A 19,228-nucleotide genomic window follows, 5' to 3' on the forward strand; every position below is an offset into this window, starting at 1 on the left:
GGCTGTGGCACAGTGTGGCTAAGTAAAGGAATAAATTCTTTTGTGAATGGATATGGCAACACCCTAAATGACACTGGGCATGGGATCTGCGCTGAACATGTACAATTTTTTTTCATTGTGTTTTAATTGTAAAGCACATCACCAACAAAATAAGCAGGCCTATTTTGAAAAGTAGTCTTGTTTGCAAAGCAACTTTTGATGATGTTCACAGTTAAGAGGTACAAAGTAAAATAAAAACAGCTTGAGACTATAATGATGGAATAATTCATTTTTTTGAGTATATCAGATTAAATCAGGTTCTTCAAAGTACAGAAGACTGTCATTAGTATCACCAAATCGAGTACAACCTCCAGCCCTAATTCCTAATTCCCACATTACCACTAGAGATGTGCATTCTCAGTGATGTGTAGAACCTAATCCTCTTGAAAGCAAAGGATGCAAATATGATGGATTCAACTTTTTTATTTTTTTGTAAATGACTTAATCAATCCTAAAATTCGTCTAAAGATACCAGTAGAATCCACAAGTGAAAGATGAGTCCCTTTAGTGTGCTGTTAATATGTGAGTGCCTGCTATGTTCTATCGGTCCAGCCTTTGGCTCACAAGTCCATATTTAAAACAGCAGCGATGAGAATGTCCGGTTCTGCAGCATGTGGCTTCAGGTTCATGTTGTCAGCTGAAGTTTAATTATTGATTTGTTTTGGTCTGTAAATGAACACCTTCCCTAATTAATTAAATTTGAAGTATAACATCAAATGGCATGGAAATCATGCACAGTATTTTTTGTTCATTATTAAACACTTACCTCTGCTCCTTCAATCATTTTTAGTAGACACAACTGAATTCAGCTTATACCATATGACAACTCAAATTTGTATTTACATTTTTTTTAGAAAAAAACTAATTTTATTCAGAAACACAACTCAACAGGTAATTTTCATCAGAGATAATTTGATGTTGGTTTTGTGTTGTTTTTCATGCTGACTTGAATTCTGTGTTTAGTTTTTCTCTAGCACGTCTAGCTTTTGTGATGAAGCTAATTATATTTATATATTTGTTATTATGACCCTAAGCGTATTACAAGATGTAGTGACAGTTGTCTATATTTTTATGTTATAGATGCCTTTTACTACGATTGATTTCAGTTGTTATCATGCCTAGAAATTGTGTTAATCATCCAGACAGTTTCCGTTATGTGTGTGGTTCATTCATGGTGAAAGCCCAACATCGCCCAATTACCGCAGATCTTAAGAAGATATATCAATCAATCAATCAATCAATCAATTCAATTTTATTTGTCATTTAGCAGAACATCCAAGATGTGCTGCAGAACGAAAATATGATGCACAAGACATTAATAAAAACACATGGGTAAAATCAGCCTACAATAAAATACTAAAATGCTTCATTTAAAAGACGAACGGCAGTAGGAAAAAAACTGTTTTTAAACCTGGTAGTTCTACATTTCAGGCTGCGGTACCTTCTGCTTGAGGGCATGAGGGAAAAGAGTTCAGAGGCAGGATAAGTAGGGTCTCTAGAAATCCGCACAGCTCTGGCCAGACAGCGTTGTTTTGCCAAATCTTGTACATTTGGCAACGGGGCTCCAATGATCCTCTCCGCAGCCCTCACCACTTTCCTCAGTGCTTTCCTGTCCGAAGCGCTGCAGCACTCCTGCCACAGAGAGCTGCTGCTGGTTAGCACGCTCTCTATGGTCCCTCTGTAAAAAGTGGTGAGGACTGACTTACTGAGATGGGCCCTCTTTAGCCTCCGCAGAAAGATCAAGCGCTGGTGAGCTTTCTTGATGACGGAGGAGGTGTGCAGGGACCAGGTGAGGTTGTTCGTCACATTAACTCCCAGGAACTTAGTAAACTGCACAATTTCCACAGCAGTGTTCTTAATGTAGACCGGGATGTGTATCAGCTGTTTCTTCCTGAAGTCGATCACCAGTTCTTTTGTTTTTTCGACATTCAGTATCAGATTGTTTTTATCACACCATTCCACAAATGACTTCACCTCCTCTCTGTAATCCCCTTCCCCGTCACCTCGAATGAGACCCACCACTGTTGTGTCGTCAGCATACTTAATAATTTGGTTTGTGCTGAACTTGGCACAACAATCGTGGGTCATGAGCGTGAAGAGGAGGGGACTTAGAACACACCCCTGTGGAGAACCTGTGCTCAAGGAGATAGTATCTGATTTATTCTTTCCTACCTGTACGTACTGTGGCCTATCCATTAGAAAGTCCAATATCCAGTTTTGCAGAGGTATGCCCAGTCCCAATGGGCCCAGTTTGCTGATCAAATTCTGAGGGATGATGGTATTAAAAGCTGAACTAAAATCAACAAACAGCATGCGGACCATAGCGTCTCTATTCTCCAGATGTTCCAATGAAAAATGGAGTGCAATAGATATGGCATCCTCTGTGGCACGGTTGGAGCGGTAGGCAAATTGGAGTGGGTCAAAAGAGGAGGGTAGGACAGAAGTAATGTGGTCCTTGATCAGCCTCTCAAAACATTTCATCACTATTGATGTTAAGGCTACAGGGCGATAGTCATTCATGGTTGTGACTATGGGTTTTTTCAGAACTGGGACGATTTCTGAGGTTTTAAAGCAAGATGGCACAACAGCTTGACACAGAGAGATGTTAAATATATCCGTAAGGACATGTGTCAGCTGCTCCGCACATCCTTTGAGTACACAACCTGGTATCTGGTCTGGTCCCGCAGCTTTCCTTGGATTAATTCTCCTCAAAGTCCGTAGAACATCATCCGGTTCCAGACACAGTGCCTTCTCATCAGGATGAGGGGTGGCCTTCACTGGTGATGTATCATTCAATGCTTCAAACCGTCCAAAGTACTTATTTAGGTCATTCAGGAAGTTGAAGCTATCATCACAGGGGTAAGAAACTGTTTTGTAATCTGTCACAGATTTAATCCCCTGCCACAATCTTCTGCTGTTCCTGTGATCTTGAAAATGACTCTCTATTTTCTTTCCATGAGCCCTTTTAGCTCTTCTAATAGCTTTATTTAGGCTGGCTCTTGCTGTTCTAAGGGCAGCTATATCTCCAGATTTAAAAGCACAGTTTCTCACTTTCAGCAAAACTCGCACCTCAGCAGTCACCCACGGTTTATCATTTGCCCTGACAATGATGTTTTTGGTGATGCAGACATCCTCCATGCACTTATTTATGTAGCCAAACACAGCCTCTGCATATTCATTTATGTCTATCCTTTGATCTGTGGTAGCTGCCTCACTGAACACAGACCAATCAGTGCACTCAAAACAATCCTGTAGTGCATTCATGGCTTCTCCTGGCCAAACTCTCACCTGTTTGAGTGATGGTTTTGATCTGATGAGCACAGGTCTATATGCTGGGATTAGCATAATAGAGATGTGGTCTGATGAGCCAAGATGGGGACGTGGGGATGCTCAGCTGTATACTTGGTGACTAGGATAAATCTTGGGTTCCACACATTATCTGTAGGAAGGGATATTTATAGGTCCACAGAAGGTTTTAAACAATCTCTCTCAGCAACCAAGCTAGAAGCTTGGGAGGCATTGAAGTGGCTCTGTGAAAACTTTCTGGGTAGCCATACAGTAAGTTTCTCCTGCATACAAGGAAGGAGTTCAGAATCTGCCTGATTTACACCAGAATCTGGGCTGTCATTTGTCATTGAAAATACACTTCTTGCACACACATCTACACTTTTGTTCCTGAAAACCTTGGTATGGTGAGTGACAAACGATAAGAATGTTTTCACCAGGTCAAGGTTTCTGGAATGAGAGTATGATGGCTGACTACTGCCGGATGCTGTACTGCGACAATCCAGACCCGTTGTACACAAGAAAATCCTACTCAGTGGTAGCTGACTGACACTCTTCAGTATATCTAGTCAAAGTATTTGACTTTGCAATGAAGATATTGAAACATTTACTTCATTGGTGCTTACGTTTTAGTAAAAACAATCTACATGCAAGTACACTGTGTGGAAGAACAGCACTCCGTACACAGACAGACAGACACCAAATGTCCAAAACACACGTTTAATTTTTTTTGTTTCTTTAACACCACCACACAATGTCTTAACAGCCCAAATGCTCACAGTTTCTTCTTCTCTTTTCTCCAAGTCTATTGCCTTCACTCCTCCTCTCACAAGCTCTGTCTTCTTCCTCCCAACTCCAGTTCCTCTGATGGAGTGAGGCGGCTCCTTTTGTACTGCCCTGGACGTGCTCCAGGTGCTTTCCGATGATCTTCTGACGGCACGTCATGTGCTGCATGAGCACCTGGAAGCACTCCAGGTCTGCCTGGAATCTCTTCTGGCAGCACTTCCGGTTGTGGTGGAAGTACTGCAGTCCAGGGCTCCATAATCCTCGGGGAAACCCCTGGCGGTGGCCACGGTTCCCAACAGGGATGAGCTTCTAAGCTGTGATCCTCTGGCCCCCATGCAGACCAGGGCGGCTGCCCTCTCATGGCCCAGGGGAGGTATTGTCCCTCTTCCAGTCCTTCCAGGCATCCGCCACAACTGTAAACCAACATTACTCATAACTGAAAAAGTCGACATGACTGGAAAAGACTGAACGTTGATCTGAAATCAGCTTGAAATACTGATTGAGAATACTGTGTTGTAGTCTCTGATGATTACCAAAAACAATTTTTTGTTGCCTTGTGAAGTTATTTTAACATGAAATCTAGATTAAAAATAGAAGAAAGAACATTTAAATGATTGATTCAATTCATGGCATGCAGCTCTCCATGATCTATGCAGCACAGCCTTGGATTAGGAACTACATTATAGGGCTGTTAAAAGAGACATTAGAATGCTCATTAAATTCCATCTAGTAACACCCTACACATTTTCTGGCCATGAATCATCTCCAGTATAGATCTGCAACTCCATCACCAAAACGTCCTTGCATTGGTCTTCCAAATAGAAACGCAAGAGAAGATAGCCCAGGAATGCTGTGGAGTCGGAACTGAAAACCTTTAGCCACAGTGGGGGCACCATCGAGAAGCTGACCCCAGACAGACAGCAGTGGAACATCTTTTGTTGCTGCCCTACTAGCCAAAGAGATACAATGGGCAGCAGTGTTAGTAGTAATAACAGCACCCCTTTTATGGATCAGTGAGCTCTTTTCTTATATTGGCCCTTTCCGAGGTTGAACAGCATGTCAGGGTGCTATAAATATACAGTTGTGTACAGTTTATTTTTGCAGTGCTTTCAGATTAAGCAACTCACTTAGGGTTAGGCAGTGAATCACAGGCGGATACCTTGTTCAGTAAATCAAACTCTGTGATATTAACATCATACAAGGATTTACATTCTAAGGATCCAGAGAGGAGCTGATGATATGCCAGTCATCTGCAAATTCCTTTTGTGAATTCTTCATGTTTTACTTCTGATTCTGACTATTTGTTATTTCTTACTGCACTATTTGATGTCTGAATTGCTGCACATTCCTCACGTCACCTCCTGTCTCCTGTTTAAGTTGAGCACCTGGAGCTGACCACAAGAAGACACGTCCCTGAATCTCAGTTAACACTTGCTTTTCTGATGTGACTATAAGGGTCCTTTGTGCGTTAGGCAGTGTATGCATTTGGTAGATTGACAAAAATCAGTAAAATCGATAAGGAAAGTTGAAAAAGCACATTAGCCAGGTTAATTGTATTAATTTTATTTAAAGAATTCTGTCAGTTCTGTCAGAGTATCTTGAACACTTCAAGTATTTGTTTCTCATTATCAAGGTTTCAAGCTATATGCTAATTTTTAGCAACTAAACTCTGAAGAGTCTAGGGTCAGAATCACATATTTAAAATAATCTCAAGTATGGAATGATCCAGTCTAAAATGGTATTTGCCACTTGCGTGTTTGTCCAGTATAAGTCCATTGTCATAATTACATCCTTAAAACACACTCAGGTGAGACATTACCAGCAGAAAATGGTGTGTATTTATCACTTGAGTGTTTGTCTTTCACAAAATAGAGAAAATTCACATTATCTATAAAAATAACTGTTTATTAAGGTAGCAATTCATATGAATTTTGTTTGACACTGCTTATAAATATCTCTTCCTACCTACTGACTGTTTATTAAAGGTGCTTCAAAGAAATTTTGTATCTACAGTAATCAGGTATTTTTGTTTGTTTCAGTCTAGTTTCTCCTCCATTGTTTTTCATTAGTTCTAGCAGGATGTATTCTGCTAACTTGTAACTTGAAATGATGGAGGGTCCTTTTTTATTAATTTGTTCTGGCTGTTCATATCAGGGCACAAAAGCTTTACCATTAAATAAAATGAATGGTTGTGGCCCTATGTCACTTTTTATACTTATAACTGGCAAATACTTTTGATATTGCCTGTTCTTAAATATGTCATAGCACAAAAAAATATGTAATATTCTCACAGTGGGGTGTCGAGGAGCCGGAGTCTATCTGGTCAGAGTACCAGTCCATCACAGGACTCCCTCACGCACACACACCCTAGGGGCTCAATACACACCTTCTGGGGATTTGGGAAGAAAATTGGAGGACCTTGCCTTGGTATATTCTACTAGGACAATCAGCACACTTCAAATCATATTTTAGAAATGCATAATTTACCCTTAGAAGTTTTGTGCCTGATTTGTTTAGATTTACATAGCATAACATTACATTCTTAAACCTGCTTAAACCAGACATGTGTTGTGAGTGGATGGAACCATTGTGCACAAGGCAGGAAGCACCCCTGGATGAGGCGCCTGTCCACAGGAGGGCTGATTTTGACTCTCTAGCTAATCTTAACATACACCTCCTTGAGGAAGTGGGAGGAAAACCATGGAAAAAAGCCTCCAGAGACAGAGGGAGAATAATAATAATAATAATAATTCGTTACATTTATATAGCGCTTTTCAGAATAGGCAATGACTGGGCCAAGATATGAGGTCAGCATGCTGAGTCTGCGAGGCTACAATGCTATCAAAGTTTTACTTTTCTATTGTAGTCACATTATTTGATTTGTTAGTTAGTTAGTTACTTGTTTTATTGCTATATGTCACAAGACAGTTAAATTCTTTTTTTGTATTTTCTCCTCAGTAAAGCAAACAAACATGCATATAATAGCAACGGTACATCTTGGGAAGACATGGTGTAAAACTGGTCATCAATTTTTTAAGGATTTGCAGTACACCTCAAACAGGCTGGCCGCTGAGTGCATGTGATAGAAGATGCCAAGGGGCTGGCAGGAATTGACCACCATTGTCCAGAGAATTGAACCATAGAAGTCCCGCTCTGTCTTGCTGACCAAATGAGGACGTGTTCCATAGGAGTACAGAATCCACACCTGCAAGATAAATTCAAACAGGCATTTCAGAAGTATCAAGTGACCTCTTAGTACTCTTTTCAAATCCAGCTTGATGGTAGCCTGGAGTGTATGACCAGTCAAATACACAATGCTTCTAGTATATCAGTGCTGTTGGTATCCCTGCTGTTATGCTGTCTTCAAGTATGAGGAGTTTTATGGATAAAATGCTGAAATCTGAGAGTTGGAAATGTAAATCCAGTATTGTCCAGTATTGACTATTTTTCACGAGTGCACGTAGTACAATAAATGTAGCATCACAGAATTTACACTAAGAAGTACCTATTGGCTAGAGATGATCCACACTGCCTTTGGCTTTGGTAAGGTGGTCCTCAGTTAAAAACATTACTGTACTAGAATGAGTGGCGATCAGCAGTCGCACAAATGTCTTCATCTGCATGACTCATTTGAAAAGATTAAGCCCTTGGTTGTTTTAGGGATGAAGATATTAACAAGGCAAAGTAAGATGAATGCTGAAAGAAGACATACTGTATTATAGCTGGGCTATATTTAGTATACTGATCAAATAGATATGACCAAAAGAAACAAGCCAGGTCTTTTTCAAGAAACATGCAAAGGGTCAAATAATAAGCGATCTCAAATAAAGGCTAAAAAATGAAGCGAAAACAACTTGAAAGAAACAACAGTTAGCACACAAGATTTAAAGATAAAAGTGACACCTCATAGCAAAATGCCTGAGCAAATATCAGCACAGTTAGGCTGAAGGAAATATGAAATAAGCACAATCACCAGGGGCCTCATGTATAAACGGTGCGTACGCACAGAAATGTTGCGTACGATTGTTTACACGCTCCAATTGCGATGTATAAAACCTAAACTTGGCGTAAAGCCACCCACATTTCCACGGTACCTCATAACCTGTCATACACAAGTTCTCCTCTCGGTTTTGCAGACTGGCGGCACCCAGCGTCAAAGCAGTGCTACTGTTCCTGTGTGGTTACCCTTACTTTCTTAGACTCACATTCCTGATGCAGCTTTATAAATACACTGAAATTAACTGCATATTGTTTATTAGTGTAATGCATCTGATTGTAATTAACCTGTAGCAATATAATGGTCCAGGGAATAGCCATAGTATTCCAAATACCATAACTGCTTTAGCGTTGTTACTCTCACTGCATCTTCTTTTTCTTTCAGCTGCTCCCGTTAAGGGTTGCAACAGCGGATCATCTTTTTCCATATTACTCTCACTGCACCACTCGGTGTATTTATATCACTGTATCTGATTGGGGAATCACAGCAGCAGCTGATCGGAACGAGAATTATCGGTATACAGTTTCAAGCACACGCTGCCTCAGCCATGAACTATAAACACACTCAATCAAGTGCTCCTTGTAGAACTGTTTGTACTTATAAGTACAATTACCCCACTGTAAACTTGCACTACAGTTATAATATCGCATAACCTGCGCCACTTTATAAAGCGCGTATGATGACGATATCATTTTTAAGATGAAATGCAGCAAAATATGTTCCTTATAGTATACAGATAAAACTTTAACTTCATTTAAATAATCTGTATTGTTAATAATTAAACATGTGAGGACACGGTGCCACAGCGCTAGCTAGTTCACGGATAGCTCCTGCCTTGCGTATTACTGCTGGTGCTGACGAGACACTGGAAGGATAGACGGAGAGAATAATTAAACATGTACTACGAAGATATTTCAATGTTCCTTAAATGTTTTGAAGAATCAGCGTTCTAAGCTTACAGATGGCTTAACGTCTATTACAGAGCTGATTGTGTGGCGATTGGGTATTTGAAGAAAGAAAAGTAAGGACAGGAATTGGAGGTTAGTACGTTTAAAAGAGACAGTACTTCTGTAATAAATTGTTTCATCGAAGGTCGCGCATGGTGCAGCAAGCCTCTTGCATGAGATATGAACAATCACTGCGCCACCGTGTTCCCATGTTTAATAACATGCTTTCATTCCTATCATCATGAAAAAGATATCACATATACATCTCAGTATTTTAATTATTCAAAGAGCTGTAATATCACGAATGTAATGGATTCTGTGTCCTGTCGGAGAAAGAGAAAGAACGGAAGCACATAGTGATTCACATACATGGAGCACATAGAAGATCAAACACAGAACAAAGCATTTAACGTGCTACTTTAGTTACGATGGGATTTGAGAAACTAGTAAAATAAACGATTTTAAGATGAAGTTTATGATGTTCTACTTTAATGACAAAATAAACTACGTGATTAAAGTTGACATTTCGTGCTTTTTTCCCACTGTGTGCCTATTTTTTTTCTCTGTACCCTAATAAGCTTTAATATGACACTCAGACGGTCCGCTACGAGTCGCCTTTTCACACCGACTTTGATATGTGACAACTTCTTTTTTATTTCGGGCACTGTGCGACTTTGTGAACTTGAGCTTTCGAGTTTCTCCGACACTCTGTCACTCAATCAACTTCCTTTTGTGGATTATACCACTGTTTAAACCAACAAATAGTAAGTTTTTCCTTTGCCTCCACTTGGTATTCGCTGAAATTCTTATATTTCCCCGATGCTTTTCCCACTGTCTTTTCACAGAAGGCTATTTATATCGATTTGCATATTCAAAGAGGCATAATTCTGGGAGGAGTTGGGGCGGGACAGAAGGCGCATGCACGTGCGTTACTTTTCACGCTGATCAGGATTTATGTACTGGAAGAACGTGAAAGTTTGCGTACGCACAGATTCCTGCATATGGATTTTTCTGTGCGTACATGCATTCCCGCTTTTGTGCTTACGCCATGTTATAGTGTGCGTTCTGCGCACGGCTTTATACATGAGGCCCCAGGAAACTGGAAATAAGACAAGGCAGTGTGTCCAAAGGCAAGGCAAAAGTGCGATAAACCACATAAAGGAGAGAGCGTGACACTCCCATTAACATGTATTTGAAATTATTTAGGCTTGATTTTCTCTGGCTACAGTACAAGAATAATACTATAATGCTCTAAAGCAGGAAATTCTCCATGTTTTGCATCTATATTAAAGCACTACAATTGATAAAACAGACAATCACTTTATTCTGAGGCTTGGTTGTTTGATAATGTTTCTAAGTGGCCTGCATCAGGAAAGCCTTTGGCTCTTCATAAACTTGAACTGAGTAAACACGTTAGAAGACGGATGTACTGTATCTGTTGTCACTTAGTTATAAAAAAACATTCAAATACCCTTAATTTTCATTTGTACGCAGATGACATTTAGTGATAGTTATCCATAGACGCTATAGGACAGGGAATCCATATTCTTTTGAGATCAACTGCTTACAGCAGCCATACCACTTGTACTTCAAAACAGGCTGCCCACATGAAGCTAAGTATGTTTGAGCCTTACCAATACTTGGATGGGCGACCACCTAGAAAAAAAACTTGGGTTGCTGCTGGAAGAGATGTTGTTGAGGCCAGCAAGGGTACATACCCTGTAGTCTGTAATGTACAATTGCTTCCATTCAGAGAAAAACCTATACAAATAGCATGGTTGGGCTGACGTTGAAAGTCCTCTGGCAGCTGTGAGACAACACTGTTGTCTGCTGACCCCCCCTCCCCTTCCTTTAAGTTTTCTGGAACTCTGTTTATGGTGTTTTTAAAAATTCCAGCAGCACTGTTCTCTACTGTGTGATTCATGGAGTGTTTTTAGAGGACATTATAGCGTTTTTCAAAATGTCTGATAATTCTGGCAGCATTTTTTGAGAGGAGTTTGCACACTGGTCATTGTCGCATCCTCCGGCACTGCTCCAGTTTTGGATGGGTTACCTTGCCTGTGTTTGAAGGTGTGTCTGGGATTTTTATTTAATATGCCAAGTCAGGCCCAGCACCATGGGGTAGTAAGTAAGTAAGTTAAATTTACTTATAAAGCGCCTTTCACAGACATGATATCACAAAGGTCTATACAACAATAAAACCCATAAAAGTGCAAAACAAATATAGCAAAGCAAGAAAAAAATAAATAGAAACAATAAAATAGAATAACATGAACAAAACTAAGAATAAACTAAAAATCCAAGCAGAGACTACTCAGCTGTATTCAAAATCCTGCTTAAACAAAAATGTCTTAAGGTGCTTACTAAAAGAATCAACTGACTCAGCCATGCGCAGTGCTTGTGGAAGACCATTCTAAAGCGCAGCAGACTGAAAAGCACAATCCCCATGTAGCTTGAACCGGGTACACAGGATGAATAAGAGGCCCTGTTGTCCAGATCTAAGTGCCTGACAGGCTATATGGTGACACATGGGGCCAGTGATGTATTTAGGGGCTTGTCCGCAAAGATCTCTATAAGTAAGCACCAAAATGTTACAACAAATTCTAAAATAAACCAGAAACCAGTGCAAAGCATACAAAATGGGAGTACTATGCTCCTTCCAAATAGATCAAGTTAACAGATGCATTTTGAATGAACTGAAGCCGAGAAAGGGAGGATTTATTCAGACAAGTATACAGGGCTTTACAGTAGTCAAGACATGAGGAGATAAAAGCATGCACAAGCATCTCCAATGCTGGTCTTGAGACCACTGTCCTTAATTTAGAAAGGTTCCTTAAATGAAGGAAACAAGAGCCACTAACAGACCTTATATGTGAATCTAGGCTTAAAGACTAGGCAGGGTAGGAGAGTAAGTGGAGGGCATTACCCTCTCAATTGACTTGTACCACCCAGGAACAAGAACAACAAATCAGTAAGTGGGAACACAAAAAGCAGAGTTTTTAGAATCGCAAGTGAGGTTTTCTATCCTCCAACTCAAATAACTCGAAACTGCTCATGACAACCTTAATACAGTCGTTATGGGTGACATCACAAACAAGCATGTTTTGGGTAATTCTAGGAGATGGTCATGGAAATTGTCTGAAGCAGAAAGCTCCAAAATGGCAGCATCTAGGGCAAATAAAATTGAATTTAAGTAAGATGTAAATATATTTAAAACTTTTTAAAATATAAATGTAACAGAAATGTAGATACATGTAACAGAATATTGCAAAAATTAAATGTTCAACTCTCAAAACACCTAGAAAGTGAGTCCCTTCTCCACCACACCTCAGGATATTTCAGTACTTTGAGTCTGTTAAGGAAGGTGAACATTGGAGGAAATCAAAGATACGCCCATATTACATATTTCATGGTTATTAATGGCGTAAACAAATATCAATTCATTAAGTAAAGAGTATGAGTTTGCAGTACTAAATTTTAGTACAGAATATTTATTAGCAGTTATTGGGACTGAAAGTGAAAGTAAAGTTTCAATTGGGTAGTTTTAATGCCCTCCTCCAGAATTTTCCTCTGGCACCAGCCCTGCCACAAGTTATTCTCCAAAGCATTTTTCTCTGCTATTTTAAAATTATGTAGAATCTATAATAATGAATGTCAAGCATCTATAAAATCAGGTATATGGCAAAAGTTTGAAAGGGGCTGGTGGTGAATTCAACCCCAGGTACATAAGGCATGGGAGAGCATTCATAACAGAATTAAACAATTCACTCCGCTTTTGCCACTTCAGTTTCAGAATCCACGCCTTAAAATTCACAATGAGAAATGTATGGTACCATTCCAAAAGGAAAGGGGCATAAACCACTACAAAGTGGCACTTAGTGCAAAACTGGTGGGTATTTGGTTATCCTCAGCCCCCAGCATGTGTATGCTGTTCCTCTCCGATTTCTGCTCCATAAACACAGTTTCATTACATATGTGCTGTCAAAGGCTATGGATTTAGGATCAGCATGACTGACATCCTCTATCACTATTCTCTGCAAAATGTGGACACAAAGTGTGGCAGTTTCAGATAACTGAGGTAGCCGTTTCACACACTCAATAACTTTATCCTTTGACTTATCACTAGCAACCTCCATTAAAATTCCTACAACTTACTTTTTTGTTCCTCTGCATGAGGAAAGGCTTTATTGTGCTTAGCTGGCATCCATGTAGTTTGGAAGGAAGCACTTATTGCTCATTCTTGTTGAGTTAGTGAATGGGTGAAAATTTTCCTGATGTGATGGTCACTTGCATTCAAAGCCTCAATTTTCTTTTTCTGGGCCTTACACTGTGGTGGATAAGAGTCACTGAAAGCACCCTGATTCTGAAGATAGTGGTGTCTCACATTGGACTCTTTTAAGACAGCAACTGTTTCATTGTGGGTCACACAGATTGGCGGAGCATTTTGGAATAATGCATTATGAAGACATACTCTTAAGGCCATTCATTCATCATTGAAATGACAATTCTGTTAAGACATTCTGACAAAATGTTTCTGCTAGCTAACCTGTTTTGATAGTTAACATGCAGTGTCCAATTTTGAATGTTATTTCCTGGCTAATCTGTACGTGATTCGGGATAACCCCTTTGAATTTCATTAGAAAAAAATGAATCTAAGTAATTTAATTTGGTGCAATGTATACATGGCGATTTCTTGTCTTGCAAAGGTATAAATTCAGCATGTCTGATTTTTCTAAAGTGTTTGTGATGGCAATGAATGGGTGTTTGGATGAAAGTGTCCAGGTGCAAGCAAGGGAGGGAGTATGACTGTTAAAGTCTGAGGTACTGGACAGGCCCGGCCCAATTGGTATCTATTCTCTGCGAATCTGGCCCAAATTCAGATTTCTTTGATATGCTTTTGTGCTTTGCTTTTTCAAAGTACACAATGTATAGTTACAATGATAATAGCTTTTAAATAACAGAGAACGCGTGAGTGTGCCATGCAGTGGACTGCAGTCTTGTTGTTTCCTTGCCCTGCACCAATGGTTTGAAAATTGGATAGATGAGTAGTGCAATTTGTTTTTGTGTTTAACTGTAGCGGAGGACTATGTCTGGATTGAAGGTACAGACCAGTATATTGTGTTTAGAGTCATGGTTCAGGCTGTGGCTATACCAGCATAATTGGGCGGGCACTGTAAGAATGCTCTGGAATGCTATGGAATGCTCTACACCATAAATAGGCAGCATGCCCTTTAAATATTGGTAACAGGATAGCAGTAGAGGGAGCATGTGGTTGACAATATACTAAAAGTCCCTACATCTGATAAGTGACATCAGTGTGAACTGTTAGCATATACATGGATTCCTGGTACGTAATGTTATAAAATGCTACAAGGGGCCTGTAGACCTGGATCTTAGGATTACAGGCACAGCCAGAGCAACAAGGGGGAGTTCTAAGAGTGTGACCCCAAAAATTAAAAGGGTATTCCGAGCCTCAAAGATGAATTCTGTGCTTTCCTGTTTCCTTCCTTTGGACCTTTGTATCTTGGTTCTTGTCTTCTTTCCTTTCTGTTGATATTCCACAAATACATGAAACTCCAATCCTTTTAGAGCTCTCTTCCCTGTATCTTCCGTCTTACCAGTAGAACCTGACCTGTTTTGGCAGTCTTGCTGCTAAACATCTCCTTGCTTCATGTTGGAAATCCCTTGAGACTGTCACTAGTTATAATTGAGTATTTAAATTTGAAAGTTTATTACATAGGGAGTTATCTGCATTTCACATTAACGAAGTATCCATGAAAGCTTTTGAGGGGCTGGTTCACTGCTGTTCAGCCTTTTAAATCCTGAATGTCATTAATGCTACTGTTAATTCAGTGCTTCCCGACTCAGGATGGGGTGGGAGTTCAGGTGGGTATTGTGCAGATGGTGGGGGGGGTCGTCAGGGTGTGGATTCTATTTATTCAGTAAGTGTTCTGTACAATTCTGCTTCATTTACTATATTGGAAATATCCATCCATCCATCCATTTTCCAACCCGCTGAATCCGAACACAGGGTCACGGGGGTCTGCTGGAGCCAATCCCAGCCAACACAGGGCACAAGGCAGGAAACAATCCTGGGCAGGGTGCCAACCCACCGCAGGACACACACAAACACACCCACACACCAAGCACACACTAGGGCCAATTTAGAATCGCCAATCCACCTAACCTGCATGTCTTTGGACTGTGGGAGGAAACCGGAGCGCCCGGAGGAAACCCACGCAGACACGGGGAGAACATGCAAACTCCACGCAGGGAGGACCCGGGAAGCGAACCCAGGTCCCCAGATCTCCCAACTGCGAGGCAGCAGCGCTACCCACTGCGCCACCGTGCCGCCCCCATATTGGAAATATTCAACAAATAATTGGTCTCAAAAATAGATAAATGCTGGAATTTTCACAGAAATCATTATTGACCTTGGCTTAAAAGCTAAGTCTTAAGTGCTAAAAGTCTAATGTTAAGCTAAAGGACAGTAAAATAGTAGCAAGAGTTCAGCTGCTGGAAGATAGAGAGGCCTAGAGGTGGGATGACTGAAATAAGGGAAGTAAGAACAGGAGGAGACCATAAAAAACATACTCAGGTAACCAAGTGGACCAACAACCCTAGCTAGATAGGCAGCGTGGCCATAGGGTTTTGGTTAATTTGCACCTAGATCCTCCAAGTACTTTGTATTCTGTAGTTTTTATTATTTTGGTAAATAAACACTTTCTTTTTTGTCTAGTTTGTCCATTTTGCGGTTATTAGGTGTTGTTATTAGAGTGCTTCTTATTGTCCTTTTGAAAATTTTTGGCCAATTCTGAGGGAAAAGTATATTTATAAAAGTGGTCGTTTCTGTTTTTTTTTCAAAAGAATAAAACCCCTATCTAGAAGCCACAAATTAAGCAATAAGCATTATATTAATATTGAATCTAAGATAAGGAGAGATCATTTTAAATGATTGTACCGGTAACTTATCTAAATGAGCACTGAATATGAGTACATACTTACAGCAATGTTACTAAGAAGGAGAAATGCAGAAATATTTTGTATTATCTTCGCTCTGACACTTGTTAATCTGCCTTTCCTTCCTGTAGGCAAGGAGAAGGTCTGTAGAGGGACAGTTGTTACCATGCAAGGCATATTTTGAAGCAAAGTCATTTGGCATTGTTTTGCTTCTGCCATCTTCAGCTGGAGGTTTTTGTCTGATGTGGAAGACAAACTGCATTTAGTTTCATTCTCAAATGCCTCATTAACAACTCCAACATTTGTGAACTGTGGAGTGGACTGTGGAGATTCCAAATAATTCCAGTGAGTTTCACTAAATTCTTTGTTTTTCCCAGGTACACAGAATAGTGCTTCAGTGATAAAGAGATTCTGCCCCAGGATCTGTAATATTTTAAATATGGAGAAAAACAGATTCAAGGAGCTTAAAAATCCCAAAGGTGGCGAGAAGAACAAAGCAGTCATTGAGAATACAGAAGTGATCATTGGCCCACAAGAGCAGCTTATAAGAAGTGTTATATCCAGGTGTCTCACTATATTTTTTGTCCTGATGGTGAAAGCTGGCTTCTTTTTGAATCTGTGGGTTATTGAACCCACACATGATGCCAAAAACATTAATGAAAGCAGAGTTAAGTTAAAAATATAATATGTCTGTAAAGACCGTGCTAAGGTATCTTCTGCTTTGAAAAGCACACCAGATGCAATCATGCAACCCAGGGTAGCAGACAAAACCACACCACCCAACAGCAATCCGGGAAAAGCTGTATTAATGCGGAATCTGAGTTGATGTTCTGTCTTATCTGGGACTTTGAAGTGTTCGGATATCCGTCCAATGTTTTTCCACATTACATAGAGCAAGGCAGAGGAGAAAAGGCTAAATTCAATATTGAAGGGCTGCAGGTAGGTGACCGCTTTGTGATAAACATGACACAGGTCAGACGAACAGGAACAACTGCTCAGGGCATCTGTGAAAAACATGAAATGGCTGGTCAAATTCCCAAATGAAAGAAAAATTGTAGCAATAATACTCCGCATATTAGCAGAGGTTCAAGCAGCTTGTATTTAGTGCTTCTCCTACAGAAGCAGATCTCTATATTTGAAGATGGCCTGTACAAACTAGTTGCACACTAGTAGTGATGTCTTAAAATCTGCAGTAGTCAATGTAGTCCACTATCTGGAGTAAACATCCATCCACCCATGCATTAGCAAGTGAGGGCCTCTTGTACAAACCTACATTTATTTTATCCATATTCACTACTGCCTGAAGCTGTTTATAATATGTTTGTTTCTTTTGTTGTGTTGTTTATTTAAATATTAAATAGTTAATTATTTTCCTCTCATGGTTTTCCATATGACAGTATTGCACTTTTAAAAGTCTTTTCCTTTAATTACGCAGACTGCGTCAAAATTTTCAACAAAGAAAGGCCAGTGAACTGCATCTTTCTTACAGCATATTCCATTTTCTAGCTGAGCATACCTGCACTAATATTGGTGACTTATGTCAGGAACATTTTTTGTTACATTGGTTTTTAGTGCATAATACTATGTGACACTTTGGCATATGAAAATAGAAAATACAACAGTGATATTTTAAAATATTGAAGATTCATTAAGTTTAATATTACATGCCTCACTGCAAAATGAGCCATAATCTACCAATGATACATGGGAAAAGTATGTTTTAGCAAGCTGCTGTTTGATTCATTCAGACAATGTGCTGCTTAAAGTAAGTAAAAGTAAAGCTTAGACTAAGATTTATTGTATAACTTTAACAAATACATTACATAATATTTGATCTTGAACATACTGTGTTGAGATTAAACTTTAGTCTTGCATTCAAGAAATAAAATTCTGCACCTGATCATGCATGGAGTTTGCACTCGTGTGTCCATGTGGGGTCTTTGTCTGGGTATTCTGTTTTTTTTTCTACCTCACAAAGACTTGTATGTTTGGTTCATTGGCAAATCCAAAACTGAATGTTTATTTGTTTGGGGGACCTGTGGTGGTCTAGTGCCCCATTATTTCCTGCCTCCTGCTCAGTGATGTCAGGATAAGCTCTGGCTCCCCATGATCCTCAAATGGATTAAGAAAGTTTGAGAATCTACTGTATGTTTACATACAATATATACTTGGTTTCCATATTCAGTACTTTTTTATAGTATAGACCTGACTTTCACAGTGAAGAAAAACAAAAATGTTTTGTAATTTAAGGAATGAACATATCTGTTATGACTGAGAGTCTCAAAGCATGTACTGTATGTCCCAAAAGCACTTCCTAAAATATCCACTAGAGGACTAAATCCCATTAAAACCTCTGGCTAGATACAAAAATGGCTACATAGAATCTTTATGAAACAAAAGATTTATAATTCACAAAAATACTCCTCAATAACAATGAAGCTACGTGGAGCACAAAGGCAAAAGAATTTAACCAAAACTATAAGGCAGTCTGCTGCCAAAGTCCCAATGCTGAAAGTCAAAAACAGAGCATGAAGTCAAAAACTGAAAATGACAGTCATAATAGAAGATTATAGTAACTAACCACTCCCTAGCACTTTCAAATGAACAACCAGGGATTGTGGGAGACCCTCCGGTTTTATAAGGTGGGAGCCACTTCCTGGCACACCCACCACATGACAAAACAGCTTGGGATCCTGGTTAGAAACCCTACAGGCAGACATGTGGTCCAGTCCCACACTCTGGAAATGACCATCAATCTGCTGCAGCCAGGTGTTACGTGGACGTCCCCTTGGCCTGGTCCAGCCACTTGGGTCCTCAACAATGAGGATCCTGTGAGGCGGATTGCCCTCGGGGAATCGCGCCACATGGCCGTAGTCAAGTCAAGTTAAACCAGCAGTACCCAAGGATTCTTCGAAGAGACACTGTACCAAAGGTGTCCAGTCTTCGTCTCACATCACTGGATAGTGTCCATGTCTCGCAACCATATAGCAAGACAGGAAGCACCACAACTCTAAAGACTTGGACCTTCATTCTTTTGTATACATATCGGGAGCACCACACACCCATCTCCAACGACCTCATGACCCCCCCATGCTCTCCCAGTCTGTCTACTGACTCCATAGGAAGAGTCACTAGAGACATGAATGTCACTGCCAAGGTAAGTAAACCACTCGACAAGGCCGACACTCTGTCCTCGCTCAGTCTCTCGAGAGCC

The 19,228-nt window shown here is 40.0% G+C and overlaps 1 protein-coding gene across 1 annotated transcript in view; it reads right to left on the reverse strand.

Annotated features, from left to right (window-relative positions):
• Positions 1 to 6,959: 6,959 nt before the first annotated feature.
• Positions 6,960 to 19,228, reverse strand: part of LOC114644916 (proton channel OTOP2-like) — a 33,750-nt gene continuing 21,481 nt past the window's right edge. The window contains exons 7-8 of the mRNA XM_051922610.1: positions 16,060 to 17,018; positions 6,960 to 7,315 (exon numbers count right to left, since the gene is read on the reverse strand). Coding sequence (XP_051778570.1) covers positions 7,136 to 7,315; positions 16,060 to 17,018 — 1,139 coding nt within the window. The 3' untranslated portion in view covers positions 6,960 to 7,135. The remainder of the gene's footprint in view (positions 7,316 to 16,059; positions 17,019 to 19,228) is intronic.

This window comes from Erpetoichthys calabaricus, chromosome 2 (assembly GCF_900747795.2).
Source record: "Erpetoichthys calabaricus chromosome 2, fErpCal1.3, whole genome shotgun sequence".
Taxonomy (NCBI): domain Eukaryota; kingdom Metazoa; phylum Chordata; class Cladistia; order Polypteriformes; family Polypteridae; genus Erpetoichthys; species Erpetoichthys calabaricus.